Here is an 18,400-nt window from a genome sequence, read left to right as displayed (position 1 = left end):
GGACGTCAGTGTATTGAGCATAGCTCCGGGCAAACAAGCTCAGACGTAAAATGACAATTGGACTGAAATGTTGCGGCCGAGGGGCAGACAATCCAGAATCAAGCACATGTTTTTATCTTCCAGTCCCAGATGGAAACTCTTGATGCTTTAACACAGTGCAGGTTTTGGGACTTTCACTCCAGCCACTTCTACAAGTGTGTGCATTCAGACACTTTGAAGAGTCCACCGACTGAACTCTGAACTCAACGCCATAGCGTCAATTTCCGCTACCCCGGACAAACGCGCCTCGAACTGTCTTTACATCGACTTTGCATGCACCTCCTCTAAAATGAGTTGCTTGAACACACAGTAAATTACAGCCAGGCTAGCAGCTCAGCAAGGCTGTACTCTGGCCATAGACTGTATATAAGAAGTGGAAGTAGTCATCGCGACGTAAATAATGAGTTTGTAGACTGCCGTTTTGAAGCCTCGAGTTCGGCAATTTGGCCATCGCCCAGTTGTATTACGGCCGCCGCCATCTTGGCTTTTTGCGACCAGTGAAAGGAATTTACCATATTTGGAAAGCGGAGGAGTAACGTAGCGATGCCATAAACTGCTCTAGTAGCAGCAGCGACCTGTCAATCGCAGTAAGCCCGCCCTAAAGCATACTCTGCTTTATTGTCAGTTTGACTCTAAATGGACCATAATTTACTGAACATCATGCTGTATTGAAGAAGACTTGAAACTGAGACCATAAACTCATGTTTACTGAGGTCATCCTCGAGGGGCGGGGGGGGGGGGCGTATACATCAGACAAAGCAGTGACGTCATTACATGCAATAAATAACAAACCAGAAGCAGAGCAGAACAGATGCTTGTTATCAGGAATGTGTATGGCATTCAAACATGCATGTGGTGTGTGTGTGGCTCTGACAAACGCGTTAGCCATCAGGGAGATAACCTTGATAGCGGATGAGGAAGCTGTTGCTAGGTAACTATAGAGCGCCAGTGCACCTCTGACTGTGGCAGTGGCAATGCTCCCAGTGCAAGGTCTTATGAGCAATGATAATCAATACAGAAAACATTTTTAATCTCTTTTTAATGTAGTTTTGGTGGCTGCTGGGTCGTGCTTGAAGAGACTGTCCTTCAATCATCTGCTGTTGACCAAACTCTACGTCAACCTGTTCTGTGGAAGCATTTGATACAAATTCTGTTAATTAAGCAGTATAATATCAGCCATGAACAGATGGAGCCTTAAGGGCTTTAGATGTGCTTGATGCTCAGCTCTACTACTAGAAATCATGATTTAAAAAAAAAAAAACAGGGCTCTGGTTTCCTTTTCAGTGTGTGAGGTGTCTGTGACACGGAGACATGTCGTCACACTGATTATGCCAGTAACAGGGACGGTAACAGTGGTTTACAGGACAGCACTGCTGTTTCTAGCAGAAGGACTTGTTATTGTCCAGATCAAAAGGCACTTTCTATGAAAAAGTCTGTTCACATAATTAACTCGTCGCTAAGTCCCGTCTCTCTGACGCAGACCGGCCAATCAGATCGGTCAGCTTCGACTATCATGCGATCGTTTCACATTTTCGTTATTGTCACGATGGGTTTGTGGATTTGGAGCTAGTCATGGTTAACACTGCGTAATATGAGATTTACATTTCGAAAAAGTTACTACATAAAAGCGCGGAGCTAACATTAGCAGAGTACATTAGCACATCATTAACTAGCATTAGCACTTCTAACCTACGCTAGTTACTGAAGGTATACTGAATGTACACACTACTTAAGCTTTTAAATTATTGTTACATGAATAAAGACCTACCAGCTTTACAGGAACATTGTTCTTATATCCCAAAAATTGGATGATATTGATGCTGGGAGTGCAGTTAGTGACAGTGTGGGCTCCATGGTAGCTCTGACAGCTTGATGGAGTAGCAGCTGGGGGCGGGGCTTAGCAAAGGATAAATTAGGTGTTAGAAATGACATATGAATGTAAAAAAAGTGACCAAAATGTACATAATTAGACACATTAATATACTGAGCATGACACATCTGTTTTAAAGATAAATGATGTGTGACCACGGGCCACGATAAGGCCCGGGTTGGGTTTTCATATTTACCGTGCACTGCACCTTTAATACCGGCTCAAACCACTCAAAAGCCCACAGATTATCTTTTAGGATACATGTGGCGGTGAATGATTCACTGAGACCAAGGATTACCACACGATTAAAACATTTATTACAACAAATAATTTAATGTTAAGACAATAAAAAAGGTATATATCTAATATACCTGTGACATTGGTTATAATGGAGGCAAAACCATGTAAAACAAAACCAAGCAACGTATAACCATGCAAAACAAAACCAAGTAAAACAAAACCATGAATACAACTAAATTGATAAGTTAAAACAAAACAGCAGCGGCAGTCAACGTATCCTGCCTGCTCACTGCACAACACTCACCTGGAGGGCTTGACGGGGAAGTGGGAGTCTCATTGGAGCTGAACCTAGAGGCTCCTATAAGACAAGGGTGAAACCCACGGCAAATATATCTCACTTACAAAGCTGAAGTTCACACCTACCGAGAGCCTGGAGGTCAGAGAGAGGGAAAGACGCAGCTCATGGTATGGCTATTTATGGTGGAACAAACAAATTGGGAACCAGGACGTGGGAGGGACTAAGGCATACCCAGCTCCACAGTAGCCCAGGAGGGACATTTCATTGCCGGCTACAGATGGACAAAATGTATCGATAATATTTGTTATTTTGAATGATGCTATATATTTCTGCTTCCCTACTTTATGTGTTTCTTCTTCTTTGTCTCACATTGTAGGTTAGTCCCAACACGTTTGACCTCTCAGCTCTGCGCTGTGTGTTCAGCTCTGCTTATCTCCGTTGCGCCGCTTCGTCCTGTGTCTCGGAGATAGAGACCCGAGGCGCTCCCACCCCTGATCGCAGGTGGTCAAGTTTCAATGGGGCCGTCCTTTCAGAAAAACAATGTTGGTTAGATAACAAGAGTTGTTTCAGTGGGAGTTCAATGGAGGACCACTCTTGTATCCATGGAGACAGCCTCCCATGGTAAGCGGAGTGTGTGTGAGTGAGTGTGTGGTCAAGGCAGGGGTTAGAGTTTCACTGTGTGTATAAATAGCAGGTTATAATGGAAACAAACCCATTGTCCTGGTAAAAGCCTACAGTGCACTATACATTACTTCTCCCACCACATGCTCCACCGGCTAAGATTGGAGAACTAAGAAACAGGTAATACGAACGAATGTCTGAATAAAATACAATGAAATACTGTGTTCTATGTACACTAAGTATCACTTGATACGTATTGTGCTAAAAGACTAGCTAAAGATACCTGCCCCAGGCAAAACTATGATACATGAAGAACAGCTTTCTCCACTATTTGCAGAAGCGTAAGAAATTAGTTTCTTTGAACTCAATCCTGTTTTGCCGCTGAGCTCGACGGTTCCTATTTTTAAATTTCCTATCCTATTTTCCTGTTTTAATTTTACCTGAGGAAAGGCTTCCAGGGTGGAGATTAACTGATGCTTTTGGCAAAGTAACGCTATCTTGTCATCTCCCTCTGTACACATCTCTTCAACATGCGGAGAAATCCAAATTTTAACAGACATGCTGTGCCTCATTACAGCAGCTAGACTACAGTTAGACAATCATTGGTCAGAAGAGCGTTTAGCAAACAGTCGATTCGCAATCATAGATTAAAAGCCCCGCCCCCTTAAGTCTCTCTTTCAGTTTTGTACAGTTAGGTTTATTGACATATAGCATGTAGCTAACGGGTGTAGAAATAAGATCTCTGATGACTGTAAAGTACACTGATGAATGGCAAAAGAAAGAAAAGATACCAATGAAAACCTTCAAGCTGTCAGCGTGAATTAACCATATGTTGGTGCAAATTCATAACATTGTTAAACAGTACAGCGATAGTACAGTCTATTACAGCCTGCTTATATCGATCGGTTTGTCCCATAATCACTTCCTGTATCAGCACTTCCTGTCCCGCCTTCTGTTTTTACTTTCGCCCTTTATCAATCTCTGTCCTCTTCTCTCACATGGACATGTATCCGTTTGGAAAGTCTCTCCTCTCTAATTCAATCACCCAACTTCCTGTTTACCTGGCAGCTCGTGTGTGTGTGTGTGTGTGTGTGCAGCTGAGCAAATATGGATCGGAACTAATCATCACTCGTCATCCTGTCCTGTGCACTTTGCCAACCGTTGTGCACACAAACAGAAACACACTCGTGCACAGAACTATCATTCGTACTGAGCCTGCAAGCTGTTGCACCAGATACGTGTGAGTTCAAACCCACCGTAGCTTTGTTTGAACTAAGTTCTGCTATAACTTAACAGCAACGGACTACACCGCACACGTTTAGTGACTAGGTTAAGGTGTAACTGAAAATGTACACGACCCCGGAGCGTGTGTAAATCGAGATTAAGCCAGAGTTTAATGCTAAAGTCTTCAACATCTACACTGTTTAGGTTTTCACGTCTGCAGAATAGTTTCACCAAAAAGTCCACAGCCATGCTAGCGGCTTTTTATCAGGCTGTACTTTAGCACTAGAGTGCCTGAAGCTTAATGCTAATATCCGCATGCTAAATTGCTCACATTGAAAACGCTAACCTGCTGCTATTTTGAACCGTCCTCACTCACAATTTGTCAAATACTACAGCTGGGTCAGTACTGCTAGGCAGCAGGCTTTCAACGAACTACAAAGATGGACTTTCACCCAGGAGGCAGCTGTTCGTGTCCTGTGTGACAACAATTCAACATTGACTTCCTTTACCTTTTTATTTACCTACATCCTGTATGGACTTAACACCTAACCTGGTACTTTTGTTGCCCAAGTAAACCTAAAATCGAACTAAACCTATGTTTGAAGTTTATTTTGAAAAGAGAGTTAATACACGTAACGAGCGGAAGCTGTACATTTCCTGTGAATACAAGAGTTTCCTTTGAAAAGAACGATCGAGTCTCCAAAACTGAGGCTAGAGGGGTAGCTTTTAGTGCCAAGAGTTTGGCCAATGACCAAGCGTCTGCATTTGACGATCTGGGAGTGAGAATTTGTTGGATATTTAAGTGTAATGTTTACAATGTGTTGCCATGCTGACATCTGGTGATAATCACTCAACACCACACACAGCTGAGGTTGTTTGGAATGCCGTAGGTTTTGCAGGTACAGTATTTGGTTCTAAACCTCGGTAGGATTCGACCTCTGGGGACCAGGAACATCTGTGCAAAATGTCCATGTTAATCTATCCAACAGTTGTTGAGCTATTTCTGAACCAAAGTGGACCGACTGCCTGCCGACCCACATTACCCTCCCTGGAGCCCTACCACAAGCAAGGTTTAAAAAAACCCATCATAATCGATCGATACATTTTCGTTGAATTATTAATGCAGTAACGGACAATGGTGTGTTGTGTCATATAGACTTTTAGCTCACATGTGACAGCGTTCATTCTTCTTTTTAAAGAAGCAATCCTACAGAATGCTGGGCTGTTGGCTGTTTGCCAATTGGAACCAAGACCAAGTAGGAATGACATCAGCAGGAACAAAGGATTTCATTGGTCTAACATATTTTTCCGCTGAAACCCAGGTCCGTCTGAATATTTTTTCCCTGAGCATGGATGTTCTGCTGCGCTGGATGTGCAAGCGTTCGTAAGAACACCCGATTTGTTTTCTCTTTCAATATATTTTTCCGTGCACGTATATCCGTGGTTGGTGTGCAACAGCTTTAAAAGGGCAGCGAAGATAGCAGAGGAAGGAGGCTAGGAGAGAAAGAGGTGAGAGGTCGGGAGGGAGGGAGGACGCAAGGATGGAGGAGAGGATGAGGAAAGAGAGAAGAGAAGGCCGATGTTCAAGGGGAAACGAGTAATAGATCAGGTCTGTTTGTTTCATGTGGGAGTCAGTTTATCACACACGCTCCTCTTCCCTCCTCTGTCGGAGGCTTCAGGAACAGATGCATCAGTATCACACCTAGTGCTCGAGGGTGATGCGTGTGTGTGTGTGTGTGTGTGTGTTTGGAGAGTTAGCACATATATGACGTGTGTATTTATAGTAAATTAATTCAGCTGGCTGCACCTCTGACATCCTCCGGAACACTCTGAACAGTGTGTGTGTGTGTGTGTGTGTTAGTGCACGTGTTTGCGATGTCGTTGCAGCGCTGTGCGCACGCCTTGGTTGCATCTCGTGACGTCATCCGGTCTGACAGCGTGCAATTGGTGGCTGCTGCTCTCCCATAATGCTGCTGTCAATCAATGAAAGCATCCCAACGGCGGCACTCCGAGTGACAGAGATGGTCCCGGGGTGAATTAGGTAGCGAGAGAAAGAGAGAGATTATATAGTATGGACATCAGTTCTAATCTATTTTAGTCCGATCGAGTTCTAATGTCTGGTTTATTCAATCGTTAAGAAACGACTGCACTGAAGCTCCTTGTCCAACGTCTGTGTCAGTGATTTACGTCAGTGAATGATCTTTGTCCTCCAGAAATGCCACAGCTCATTTGAATTGTGTAACGTAAATTATTTTGTACGTGTAATGGGGTTGTTTTAATTATTAGTTGACAGCCAAACTTCATATATTGTAAAAACAATGTGGGGCTGCAACTCATTTTCATTATCCATCCATGCTGACGAATATCTTCTGTCTTTATGAAATGGACGTCATAATTTCCCGGGGGCCAAGGTGACGTATACAAATTTCCTTTTACTGTATGTCCCCGACATAATTTCAGCTTTACGATGTTTAAAATATTTACACCTGCATTCAAATGTTTTTGTTATTTTTCTTGCTCACATTAGTTAATAGTTTGTATGGTTATTCACACATCATTGGGGGCCTTACATTACCTTACAACTATTCCTCAAAGTGGTGGAACCAAATTGTAACTATTGATGAAAATAAAAAACTGAAATCAAAGACCACTTACTCGCTTTTTTTCAGAGCTTTCAACCACATCCTATTCTCGGAGGCTTCACTTGTACGTCTCCTCGCTGACCCCATTAGAATCACTCATTTGTGACATGAGCGCTGCTGTTTATCCGTGGCATTGTGGTGTTTTCCCGATCATGATTCTTAATGGCTCCCTTTTGGCTTTGCTTTGATTCACACAATTAGTGCGTTTACCGCCCCACATGGGTCGAGGGCGAGGAGAGAGAGAGAGAGAGAGTCTATACTTACAGTAATTAATGAGTTAACTGTGGTAGTGAACCGAAGCTATTTCGCTGCATCGAGCTCGGCTGATCTGGCGTCAGCTGAATGTCTGAGTAGAGGAGTCTCCACGAAGATGCATCACTCGGAGCCCGTCTCTCCCCGGAGGAGGCAGATGCTGTTTTACTCGGTCTGGAAATAAGGATGTCACACTGTCACCGCTCTCATTACGGCAGTGGGAATGTCTTTCCCTGTGTGCACGTGTGTGTGTTTGTATGTGTGTATGTATGTGCAGGACATGTCTACATGTATAGGGAGAGGTGGAGGATGCTTGTTGCCTAGCAACCGCCTCTGTGCAACCCAGTGCTCCCCAGTTGTGCGTGCCTGTGTAGGCAGGGAGTCGGTTCGGCCGCAGGCTGAGGTGTTGCAGCAACATCATGAAATCAGTATTTTCCCAGAGTTCTGCTGCGGCAGGCAACGAAATAGTGAAGTAATTCAGTGTGTGTGTGTGTGTGTGTGCAGCATCTGCAGGTACAGCACATAATACACAACTATTTAGGTGTTTATGTTTTGATGATATCTGATAGTGGTGTTGCATATATAAATCCTGCACACAGCCATAGTGGACCCACTCACTTATGTTGTGGGATTAGATCCCTTTACAGGACTGTGTGGGCGTCGACAGACTGGGCTTGATGAGGGCGGGACAAATTACCCTATTAATCAATCTTATTGGTCCATAGGGTATTGTAAATTCCCAGCAGAGCTCCACCGAGCTTCAATAAATGAAAACTGTTTGCTTTCTCTCCATTTTTTTGGGGAGAAAAAGATGGAGTTGAATTGTAAATGTCGACTTGGGGATTGAGGGGTGTCGGGGAGGCGCAGTCGTGTATAGGTTAAGGTCGGGACATATATTCGAATTTTACAACTGACCACTGTCAGCCCAACAACTGGCGGCAAGTAGTTTCTGCTTGGGGATGTGTTCTTGTTCGAGCTACAAGTTTTCTACGTTCCACAAGCTCTCTAACCTTTTTTTTTTTGTTAAATATGTCAACAAAATAAACTTACAAAATGTCAAGAGAGGAAATATTCGTGAACTGAAAAATACAACCGTCTTTCTGCTGTTCCAACAATTAGCAACTCTGTTTTGGACAAAAAAATAAACCTTTAAGTTAGATGTTAAAATACAAAGTTTTTCGAACAAAAAAAAGAACCGTAGCCAACTCAGCCAATCGTAGATAGCCGATATATTCGTCCAATCGGCCAACCCTAGTGGGGTTCCACTGCGTCAGGCCTTGAAGGCCCAGAACATAGTCAAATGTTATGCTGCGGGATTCAGATCAGGGCCATCTGAAGGTAGGTCCACCTTCAACAGTCTAATAGGGAGGCCTTTGGCAGCATAGACTTACCTTTGACACGTAACTAGTCAAGGATTTGTAAAAAGTGGTGAGTTTCGTGGGACACGTGTGAAGTATATTCATTAAAAAACACCAACTTTAACACCACATAATAGGTAATTATTTAGTCCATCATATTATATTGACCATATGAGTGTAAAAACATTCCAGTATTCAAAATATGTCATTTTAAAATTCCTCATTATACTACCCATTCAATGCCTGTATGCTGAGCAGCATGACCCGTTTCCATCTGAGCACCGGTTACTTGGATGGCCCGTTTTAAAACCACCATGTTCGCTCATTGGTTGGCCTCATGTTCAACGAGTCATACGAGCGCGTCATGGAATGATAAAGGAGAAGTAGATATGTGAACATGATGTCCCGCGTATGCTCAGTAATATATGTGCCTTTCAATGCGTACAGCTCCTAATTGTGAAGGATTACAAATGTGTTTAAGCGTCCGTGTGTGTGTGTGTGTGAGCTGTGAGCAGATGGCGCGTGTGTGCTACCTGCTCACGAAGCAGAGTCCAGGAAGTGTTGATGAGGAAAGAGGAAGCAGGGAGGGTCAACGAGGATCAAACAGCTCCTGCAGTTACCACGCCGACACACACACACACACACACACTTGCACAGTTCATCTGTCCAATAGTATATGCAGATAAATTATTAACGCTGATTATTTATACTGAGACATCAGAGTTATGTGCGTTCACAAATCACGATAATGCGTATTTGGTTTGGCTTGTCACCGTGTGTGTACACGTTCATGATACAGCACTTTGTGTGAACGTGTGTGTAGTCGATTTACTGAGAGCTCGTACATCTGGCAGGCAGTGGACGATGTTGGCCGAGCTCCCGCTATCACCCACTCTGCCCTTATATGATATCTGTTACAGAGCTTCTGTCCTTATTCGATGATGGGGGGAGGGGGAGCTGTCCTTGTTTTCTGATGTCAGAAAATGAAGAGGGAGGGAGGTCACGAAGTCCAAAGCAAAACAATTATTCAACCCACACAGGGACGAACGAGAGAGATGGCTTTCTATGTCTTAACCGGCTCTAAACCAGCAGATTGTGTGTGCATGGAGTTGCGAAGTGGGAGGGGTTATTTTACACAATCATCACCCCGTCATATAATCGGTTAAAAAGCTAGGCTACAGTTAGACCAGAATAACCAAACAACTACCAATCAAGTTACGTCAATATCAAAGGATTTATTGCTAAATATGAAGATTGATGGGGTTTCCGCAAATATATGTAGGCTACACACACTCAAGCAATGCAACTGACTTAAGGTAAAGCGCGCAACACTAACATATTATCTACCACCTTTGAAGTTGTTGTGGTGAATTTCTCAGCAAACAGTTGCCTACGTACGCATTGTAGCAGATGCGGAGCAACATGATCATTCATCCGGAGTCGTGTTTGTGTCCACCTGATGAATGTGAGTCCAATCTTCAAACGCACTTTACCTCTGTTTCACCCGGCGTATCCTCGTATATCGGTTCCTACGATATCTTGTGAAACGTTATTCCTCGTTTTCTGGCCATTCCTACGAATTCCCAGAAACTCGTTACGAAATGACTTGGTTACGCTTAGGAAAAGATCGTGAACTACTTAGTTCAACATTTAGGCAACAAAACTACTTAGGTTTGAGAAAAGATGGGTTAAAATAAGTACGTAAGTAGCATTACGAGACAAATAAGTCAATGTTGACTTCTTGAAAAATCAGCTTCAGTTGCTAAATGCGACTAGCTAACGTTTTGTTTCCACCTGTCGGTGCTGGAGTTAGCGTTCGGTGAGCTTTTTCGTCAACATCTGACCGCTGCTGCATAAAACACTGATGAGAGCGGTGAGAGACAACCAAAACAGGATAGTAGTTTTTCTTTTTTTTTTTCCAAACGGCCACTGTCAGCCCAACAACCAGTGATTGCCAATATATTTGTGCAGGTGTGTGTACGCAGTTAAGAAACGTTAAACCGACACAAGAGTGTAGTTTTACAACATTGCTGATTTGATTCCGCTGGGAACCGTTCAAGAATAAAGAGTCAACCTTAATATTGCAGCATTAATGCATCAATACAGGCCCCGCTACCGTGCCTGCCAACGTAACTGCACTGTGAGTGCTACAATGGAGAAACAGAGAGGAAAACGATTACGTGAGAGAGAGAGTGACAAGAAATACGATCACCTTTCTCATTTGCGAACCTGGAGGGAATTGATGGCAGAAGAAGAAAGGAGAAAATGAAGAAAGAGGGGGTGGAGAGGTGGAGGAAGTAGTGAGAGGAGGGGGAATGGGGACAGATCAATCAGGGCCAAGACAACAGGTCTACTTTCAGCGCGCACTCCAGACTCCAGCGCACTATTTTCCATCCTCACTGCCAGGGACAGAGAGTCAGAGAGGAAGGGAAAAGAAATACGGAGAGACAGGAGAAAGGCATGAGAGCTAAGGCTGTAAGCTAACGTTTCCTTTCCATTTGTTTCCCTCTTTAAACTAAATGGATTCCATGTGATAGAACAATATAAACTCCCTTGTTTAAAAATTGTCTGCACAACAAACTGTCCTCCCCAGGACATATTATACAACAGCACAGCATATTAAGAAAAGCAGTGACACTGTTCTCGTTTCCTCTCCCATGAGGATAAAATCAGCTCATTCTTGCCAGGGGGTAAGAAAACAGAGAATCAGCAGACTGCAAATAATCCCCCTGTAAAAACCATGTACCGGTAGTCTCTTTTACCTTGACTGCCTCCATCCCGTAATTGGAATATGGATATGGATATAACCTTTTCTAACATGCATACATAGACACTCCAATTTAAAAATCACCATCTATGACCTTTACTGGGTCAACCGGGAGCAATCTTTCCACCCATCAAGGCGGAGGGTGGTGTTAACTCACACGCTAATATGCAGCTTAAGTGAAACAGGAACTGTTCCAGAAGTGACACTTCAATTAGAAATCACATGGACATTTGTAGGAATGCAAATGACGAAACATCCAGCCAGGAACATGACCTTACTCAACACTAGGTAATGCTGTTTGTTTAACTCGTCTCGACAAGGATGGCAATTTCTAGCCACGCTAGCAGCAGGGCTCTTGGCAATGGCAATGGCAATGGTTGGTCTGTTGGTTGGTCATTCATAGTTATCCTTTAATTGTGCTTCTGCCAATGTTCAACACTTTGGGCCAATAAAAAATACCTACGCCTACTTGCTAACATATAAGACAGTGAACGTGGGAAACATTAAACCTGCTTGATATTATCATGCTATTGTTGTCATCAGCTGTAGCTTAAGGGCGTACAACATTACAATGGAAGTGATTCCCATTTTCACTTCCCGCATAAACTGTTGCCACAATTTTGGGGTTGAAACCATTTGCTGCACAGATTTAATGCTAGATTTAACTATTTTTGAACCACTCAATAATTGATAAAATAGTCAAAAATCCCTCCAATGTACCACATTAAGACACCAAGACCTTGAGGAACAACAAATAAAAAGCCATGTTGTGATCTGGTAGGGCTTCTGTTGTGGAAACTGCTGACAAACACCCTTATTGTCAATATACCTAGGAAAGCCATACATCCTCTGAATGCCCCAGGTCTCTAGTTACTGGTTGTTATGAGGCTGTGAGTATTGTAGGGGTCACTGCAGGTCATTTTAATAACCTGGTCTCACTATTTGAAATGAAAACTAAGGGGTCTAACATCATCACACGTCAATACAATTGGGCTCATTCCCTCCTCAAGAGCTTTCCAGTCGTACCCAATGTATGCAATTCCAAGACTGTTACGGATAAATGACGTTAGAAGAGTGTTGGTGGATAAGGTGGAAACCAATTTTTGATGAAAAGTAGGCCACACTCACTGTCTGGCTGGTTAATGTTGTTTACATCGGAACAATTTCAACTTCCAAGTGCAAATGATGCTATCGTAGACTCGTTTATCTTACAATATTGATCGATTTTTTTCTTTTTTTCAAAGACCAATGAAGAAATGCTAAAATAAGAGATTTTAGTGAGTTATAGGAGCTAGTGGAACAACTATAGCTAACGATATAAATGTGGTTTTCTCTAATGGCCAAAGATGCTTTAAACATTCCTTACCCTTATTTAATATGAACATTATACTCTGGATATATTTGAATACATTTGTGTGTAATTACCTAAAATTCACGTTTCTCATATATTTCTTGTGTGTATGTATGTTCATATCTATTAATATTCAACACATTTGTATAACCTATGTACGGCCTATTTCAACATACTACCAGTTGCTGTTATTCTATTGAATCCTGATGCAACATTTCATCATTTTGCAGTATTTGATGTACGGTATATATTTTCTCCTACGCAGTCTTAACCCACTTGTTTATATTACATTTTTCTTTCTTTTGCTTTATCTTATTACACCAAAGGCAGTGTGCCAACACCCCGACTGAGAAAAGCTCCCCAAAACCCCCAAGGGTTCAACTATTTTAATTGACTTTATAAAAACAGATTTTTATTTCTCAGTTTTGGAACGATTACTCGCCTCTGGCATTTTCACAGAAGCTTTTGCTTCCGTGGGAAAGATTGTTTGAGATTTCCTAAAAAGAGTTCAAAGCCAAAATGAATATCAAAATGTGTGGTTGTTGGCTGGTGAAGATTTCTATATTGTGCTGCATTTTGTTATGTTTCACTTTGCACTGCGGATAGCGTCCTCGCTGCAGGCAGGCCTAGGCTGGTGGGAGACTGGGAACACATATGCTGTCAGATGCTTTGACAGGCGACTCCGACAGGCCTGCAGTCAGTGCATTGTCCAACATTACAGAAGCCATCAATGCAGCAGTGCTTTTTGAATGTGCGTGTGTTATTCTTTTACGCATTTGTGACACTTTCTGTTAGAACATGAATGTATTTAAGAGTTCCCACAGTATCTCTGTGTGTGTGTGTGTGTGTGTGTGTGTGTGTGTGTGTGTGTGTGTGTGTGTGTGTGTGTGTGTGTGTGTGTGTGTGGAGTGCTGGAGTATGTATTTTTCAGCTGTGTGGCTTCATCATAACCATGGTTTCGCTGTTTGTTATGACTGTCTACTGCTATGTTGCTGTCCAGCATCTCCGAGCAACGCACATACACGCACACAGAGGCATGGACACACTGATGCAATCGCAAAAACTTTGACAGGAGGTATTTAGCACCCAGTTTGCCTTTTGAACCAGGAGTGTGTGTGTGTGTTTTGTGTGTGTGTGTGTGTGTGTGTGTTTGTGTGGGGTAGATGGACGTGTCAAAAACTACAGGACTTTCACCCAGCACACCGTTGTTAGTGTCCCGTACAACCCAAAGTCAATATGGACTTATTTCAAGTTAAGTACGTAAGTTAAGTATGTTATGTAAAGTTACGTGACTTAGCTTACTTATAACTACGTAACAAACATACTTATTTTAACCCCAACCACAATATTTTACTAAACTCAGTGAAGTCGTTTTGTTCCCCAAATCTAACCTAAGTTGTTTCCTGTGAACAAGGAAGTTTATTTTGAAAAGACAGTGGAAATTGATACATGCCGAACAAATTTTTTTGTTTAACGTAATTTAACCAGGCGGTCCCTTGAGATTAAAATCTCTTTTACAAGGGAAACGTCCCGTCCATGTCTCCTACACGAGTCATGAACTGGTGAGGATGCTAACTTTTTTTTGTCGGGGGACATGCAGCTTTAGCATCAGCCTTTTAGCACGATATCATGTAGGTAGCCATCAAATTAATATTTTAGAACCTTTTTACACGATTCTCATTTTAAAGTGAGTCAGCTGTAAACATTTAAAAATTCAGCGGGAAACAGCGTTTCCGACCAACTCCATGAGCTAAAGTTAGCTTAATTAACTCGCCAGCTACAGCTGACATATCTCTTAGCAACAGCGTTTGTCTACCTCTGGCTGAAATAAAGGACCAGGTCATTGATGGTCTGATGACGTTTTGGAGTCAAAAGGTCACAGTCAGAGGCTGCTGGACAGATGTGGACGACTGTGAACACAGACGAATGTGTTTTTGTTCTTTTTGGGGAAGAGGCCAGTCATTGTACAGAGCTTATCAATCATACATAACTTTTTTTTATTTGATATGTTCCATCCTCGTCTCTCTTTCCTCTCTCTTAAAATGTTTCGCGATATCGTTTCTCTGACCGAACTTTTCTTCATGTTGACCGCAACTTCGCGGTCAACTTTGTGTTAATGCATGTGAGTGGATATCAGCTTCCATGTTACACCCCTCTCACAACAGGTACATAGTGCCTTCTCCACTGCTCCTCCATGTGTGTGTATGTGAGAGAGAGAGAGAGAGAGAGAGAGAGATAGAGAGAGAGTTTGTGTGTGTGTGTGTTAGTGAATCCCTGCATTTAGTGGCCAGAAATAGCTTGTTAGGAAATCAATGTTCCTCTCCCAGTGGCGCTGGGAGCTCTCTCCTCTACAATGAAGGGACTGTCCTGTTTCCTGCACCCTGGAGAGTGTGTGTGTGTGTGTGTGTGTGTGTGTGTGTGTATGTGTGTGTGCATGTGTGTGGAAAGGGTGAAAGAGACAAAGCAGAAAGAGAGAGACATCTTGGCTGCATGTCAGCTGACATTGGACAGAAAAACAAGGGGCAGAAAATGAACAAAATAATGTGGGTGAAAAGAGGGTTGTGCTCTGACTCCCTCTACCTGTAGATAAGTTACTTCAGAATGACGTGGAGGTGCTCATCAGTTTTTTGTCTGATGAGCAGCGTCGGATCATGAGAGAGGTCATTGAGCCTCAGCTTTTGGCAGCGAGCCAGTCACCAGTCAACAGTGAGTGAATCGGTGACGTCATCACTGTGAATAGAGATGTTCTGATACCTTTTTTTCCTTCCTGATACCGGTACTTGAACATGTGTTTCGACCGATAATGAGCACCGATCTGATACCCTGCGTTTAAAAAAAAGAAAAGAAAAAAAGATTCAATAATATATATCTATATATTGGTGTGAAAACCCCTCCTTCATACAACTGTATTCATTTCAATTTCTCAGCAAAAACTGCGTTTTTAGAAGATTGTAATGCTATGATTGACCTTCGCCCAAGTAGAGCTTCAACGCATCATAATATAGCTCAATGCAACCTCCGTTTACAGCTGTTAGCTCTGCTATTTAGCCACGCAGGACTGCTGCCCACCGGCTGCTAACAGCTAAAAGCCAGCAGCTAATGTTAACTAGCTCTGACAAGGATTTGTTGTTCACAATGTAGCATTATCAGGGAAAAAATATGGTGCACGAGAGTGTTTGACCACAGGTGCGTTGTACTAGTTTGCACATCTGTAGTAGCGATCGGGCAGGATGTACGGATCGGGTAGCAGGTGACACGTGTTGTTGTAGTTCCTGTGTAGCGTTTAAATGAAATAGTAGCGCTTTGGTGTATAGACTCACGTATTCCCTGATACCCGAACGAAGGTTTTTCCAATACTGGAAATTGTATCAGAACAACTCTAAAACTAAGACAAAAAGAGAGCCAAAGCAAACTTATCCTTCCCCCCGGAGCCATGTCAAGTCACCTCCACATTAAAGCAGCGGGCTCGACAATATTTTGGGAAACACAAGTATTGGCTTTCTTGCTGAGAGTCAGATGAGAAGATCGATACCACTCTCATGTGACTACAGTTAATTATGAAGCTACAGCCAGCAGCGGGTTAGCCTAGCTTAGCACAAGTAGCTGTTGATGTGGTTTGTATTCTGTTCAAATGGCATTTCAAGGTTTTTTCTTTTTTTACGTCCAAACTTTCTAAAATCAATCTGGATACAATCTGTATTGTGCCATGACCATTATCTCTACACTTCTGTGACGAGCAGGAGACGCTGGCCGTCACATTCGCACTATTATCACATATTTCCAGGAGCGGAATATCAATTTGAGTGCACATCAATCAAATTTACGTTCCAGTCTTTGTTGCCATACTTTTACCAGACCGTGTTGTTCATTACATTACCTACACAGCTGTAACTCATTTTTGGAGGAAATGGATGAGTAAGAAGTGAAAAATGTTTTTTGAGGGTTTTTCTTTTTTCCAAGGTTGAATGAAAACTACTCATCACCTATAGCACAATGATTCTTTCAACATGAACATTAAATATAACACCTATATTTCTGTGTAATATTGTATAAAGGTGCCAACCGTCCATTACTATCACTTATATGCTGCAAAAATCAATTAATGTTCCACTTTCTTTGTGTTTCAGAGCTCCTCGGATCGGCAAAGAAAGTGAATGTCAACTTCCAGGATACAGACGGGTGAGTTATCTCTCCCTATCTCCCTCACTCCCTTCCTCCTCTTCCCTGTTTTTAAACATTCGTCCTCTCCCACTCATTCACACACAGTAAAAGCTGCATAATCACGATAGTTTTGCAAGCGTATATAGCATTAAAAGAGGAAGGATTAGCCCAGATACCACTCAGGTTCATGGTGTGTTTATGTTCGTGTGTGCGATAGAGAGCGCGTTAATGCCATTAGAAGCCTTGCATGTGTGCGGTGTGGGGCTACATGCCCGTTATGAGCGCTTATAATCGTGAGTTATTGCTTCAAACAGACAACACATCAAATGGAGGACTGTGATCCCAGAGCCTTGCAATCTGGTTTTGTTGGTCTTAGAATGTAGTCCACCGCAGATGACACACAATGACTTTAGTTCGTGTGACATATTGCTCCGGATGTCCACAGGATGCTGCTGCATGGGGCTGCTGGGTATCGGTGCTCGATACTTTTTTGTTTGAATGTATAAATGTAGTAACTGTTTTCACGGTTACTCACTTATGTGTGTAGTCTGTTTTTATGAGATGCACTGAGGCAAATTCATATCAACTGTGTTGACATGGCAATAAAGTAACCAATCTAAGGTATCGACCGAAATATCCTGCAGCAAGTATTATTGAAACTTCTCCAGTCAAATGGTACATCATGGTTCTTCTTTGTACCAAGATCTAGAAAAAAATTTACTATTTGTGTAGTTTTCCCCGCAAGTAGGGCTGGGCGATATGGCCTAAAAAAAAAATCTCCGATTTTTTTACAAAAAATCCGATTCACGATTTAAATCGATTTTTTTCCCCCAAAATTTTTTGCAGATGACAGAAGCTGTTGAAAACAATTTTTTCTTTTATTTTGTGATGATTTTCCCAAGTAGGTTGATAAAAATAAAGTGCAAACAAAACCTGAACATTGTAGAAAGGTGCCTGTAGTATACAAAAAGTATTTGGTCACTCTTTTGTTTGCCTGAATCATTTAAATATAAAATTAAATTAAACATAACATTAAATGGCATTAAATAGTAGCCTTCCATTGTAAACAACTGTGCAAATGTAACTTTTTACAGTAAGCTTTTCTAACTGAATACACTGATACAAACACAGCATGAAATAAAATGTATATGACCCTTTAACATTCACATTTTCAAAAGTGCAACATCTGATCTAACATCAACATAACATATTTTGCACAGTAAATAAGTGCATGTAAACAAAATCAAGTGCATTCACAACATAACCAACAGTATTAAACAGTAGTGCATGTTTTTTCTAAATATTTTTTGCCAGGAAGACAAGCCTGTCTACTACCTCTGGCTTCAGGCATGCACGGTGGCATGTAACAATGCCCCCCCCCACACACTGAAAAGCCTCTCAGAGGGGGCACTTGTAGCTGGCACAGAGAGGTATTTCTTTGCTAAAGTACTTAGCCTTGGAAAGTTAAGTTGGTGACGCTTCCACCAGTCAAGTGGATCGGTGTCTGGGTCAACCTGCTGGACCACAGGTCAGTTGTTGCGGAGTAGAATGACATCCCCTCCAGCTCCGCAGAGATC

At 42.3% G+C, this 18,400-nt stretch overlaps 1 protein-coding gene across 1 annotated transcript in view; it reads left to right on the top strand.

Moving 5' to 3' along the window:
* Positions 1–18,400, top strand: part of caskin1 (CASK interacting protein 1) — a gene marked incomplete at its 5' end in the record, with an annotated part of 94,249 nt that overhangs the window by 34,661 nt on the left and 41,188 nt on the right. The window contains one exon of the mRNA XM_079282259.1: positions 16,790–16,841. Within this exon, the coding sequence (XP_079138385.1) occupies positions 16,790–16,841 (52 nt within the window). The remainder of the gene's footprint in view (positions 1–16,789; positions 16,842–18,400) is intronic.

This window comes from Melanostigma gelatinosum, assembly GCF_949748355.1.
Source record: "Melanostigma gelatinosum genome assembly, chromosome: 13".
In the NCBI taxonomy this organism is placed as follows: domain Eukaryota; kingdom Metazoa; phylum Chordata; class Actinopteri; order Perciformes; family Zoarcidae; genus Melanostigma; species Melanostigma gelatinosum.
The sequence above is the reverse complement of the archived record's forward strand: the minus strand, read 5'-3'. Positions and strand labels throughout refer to the sequence as shown.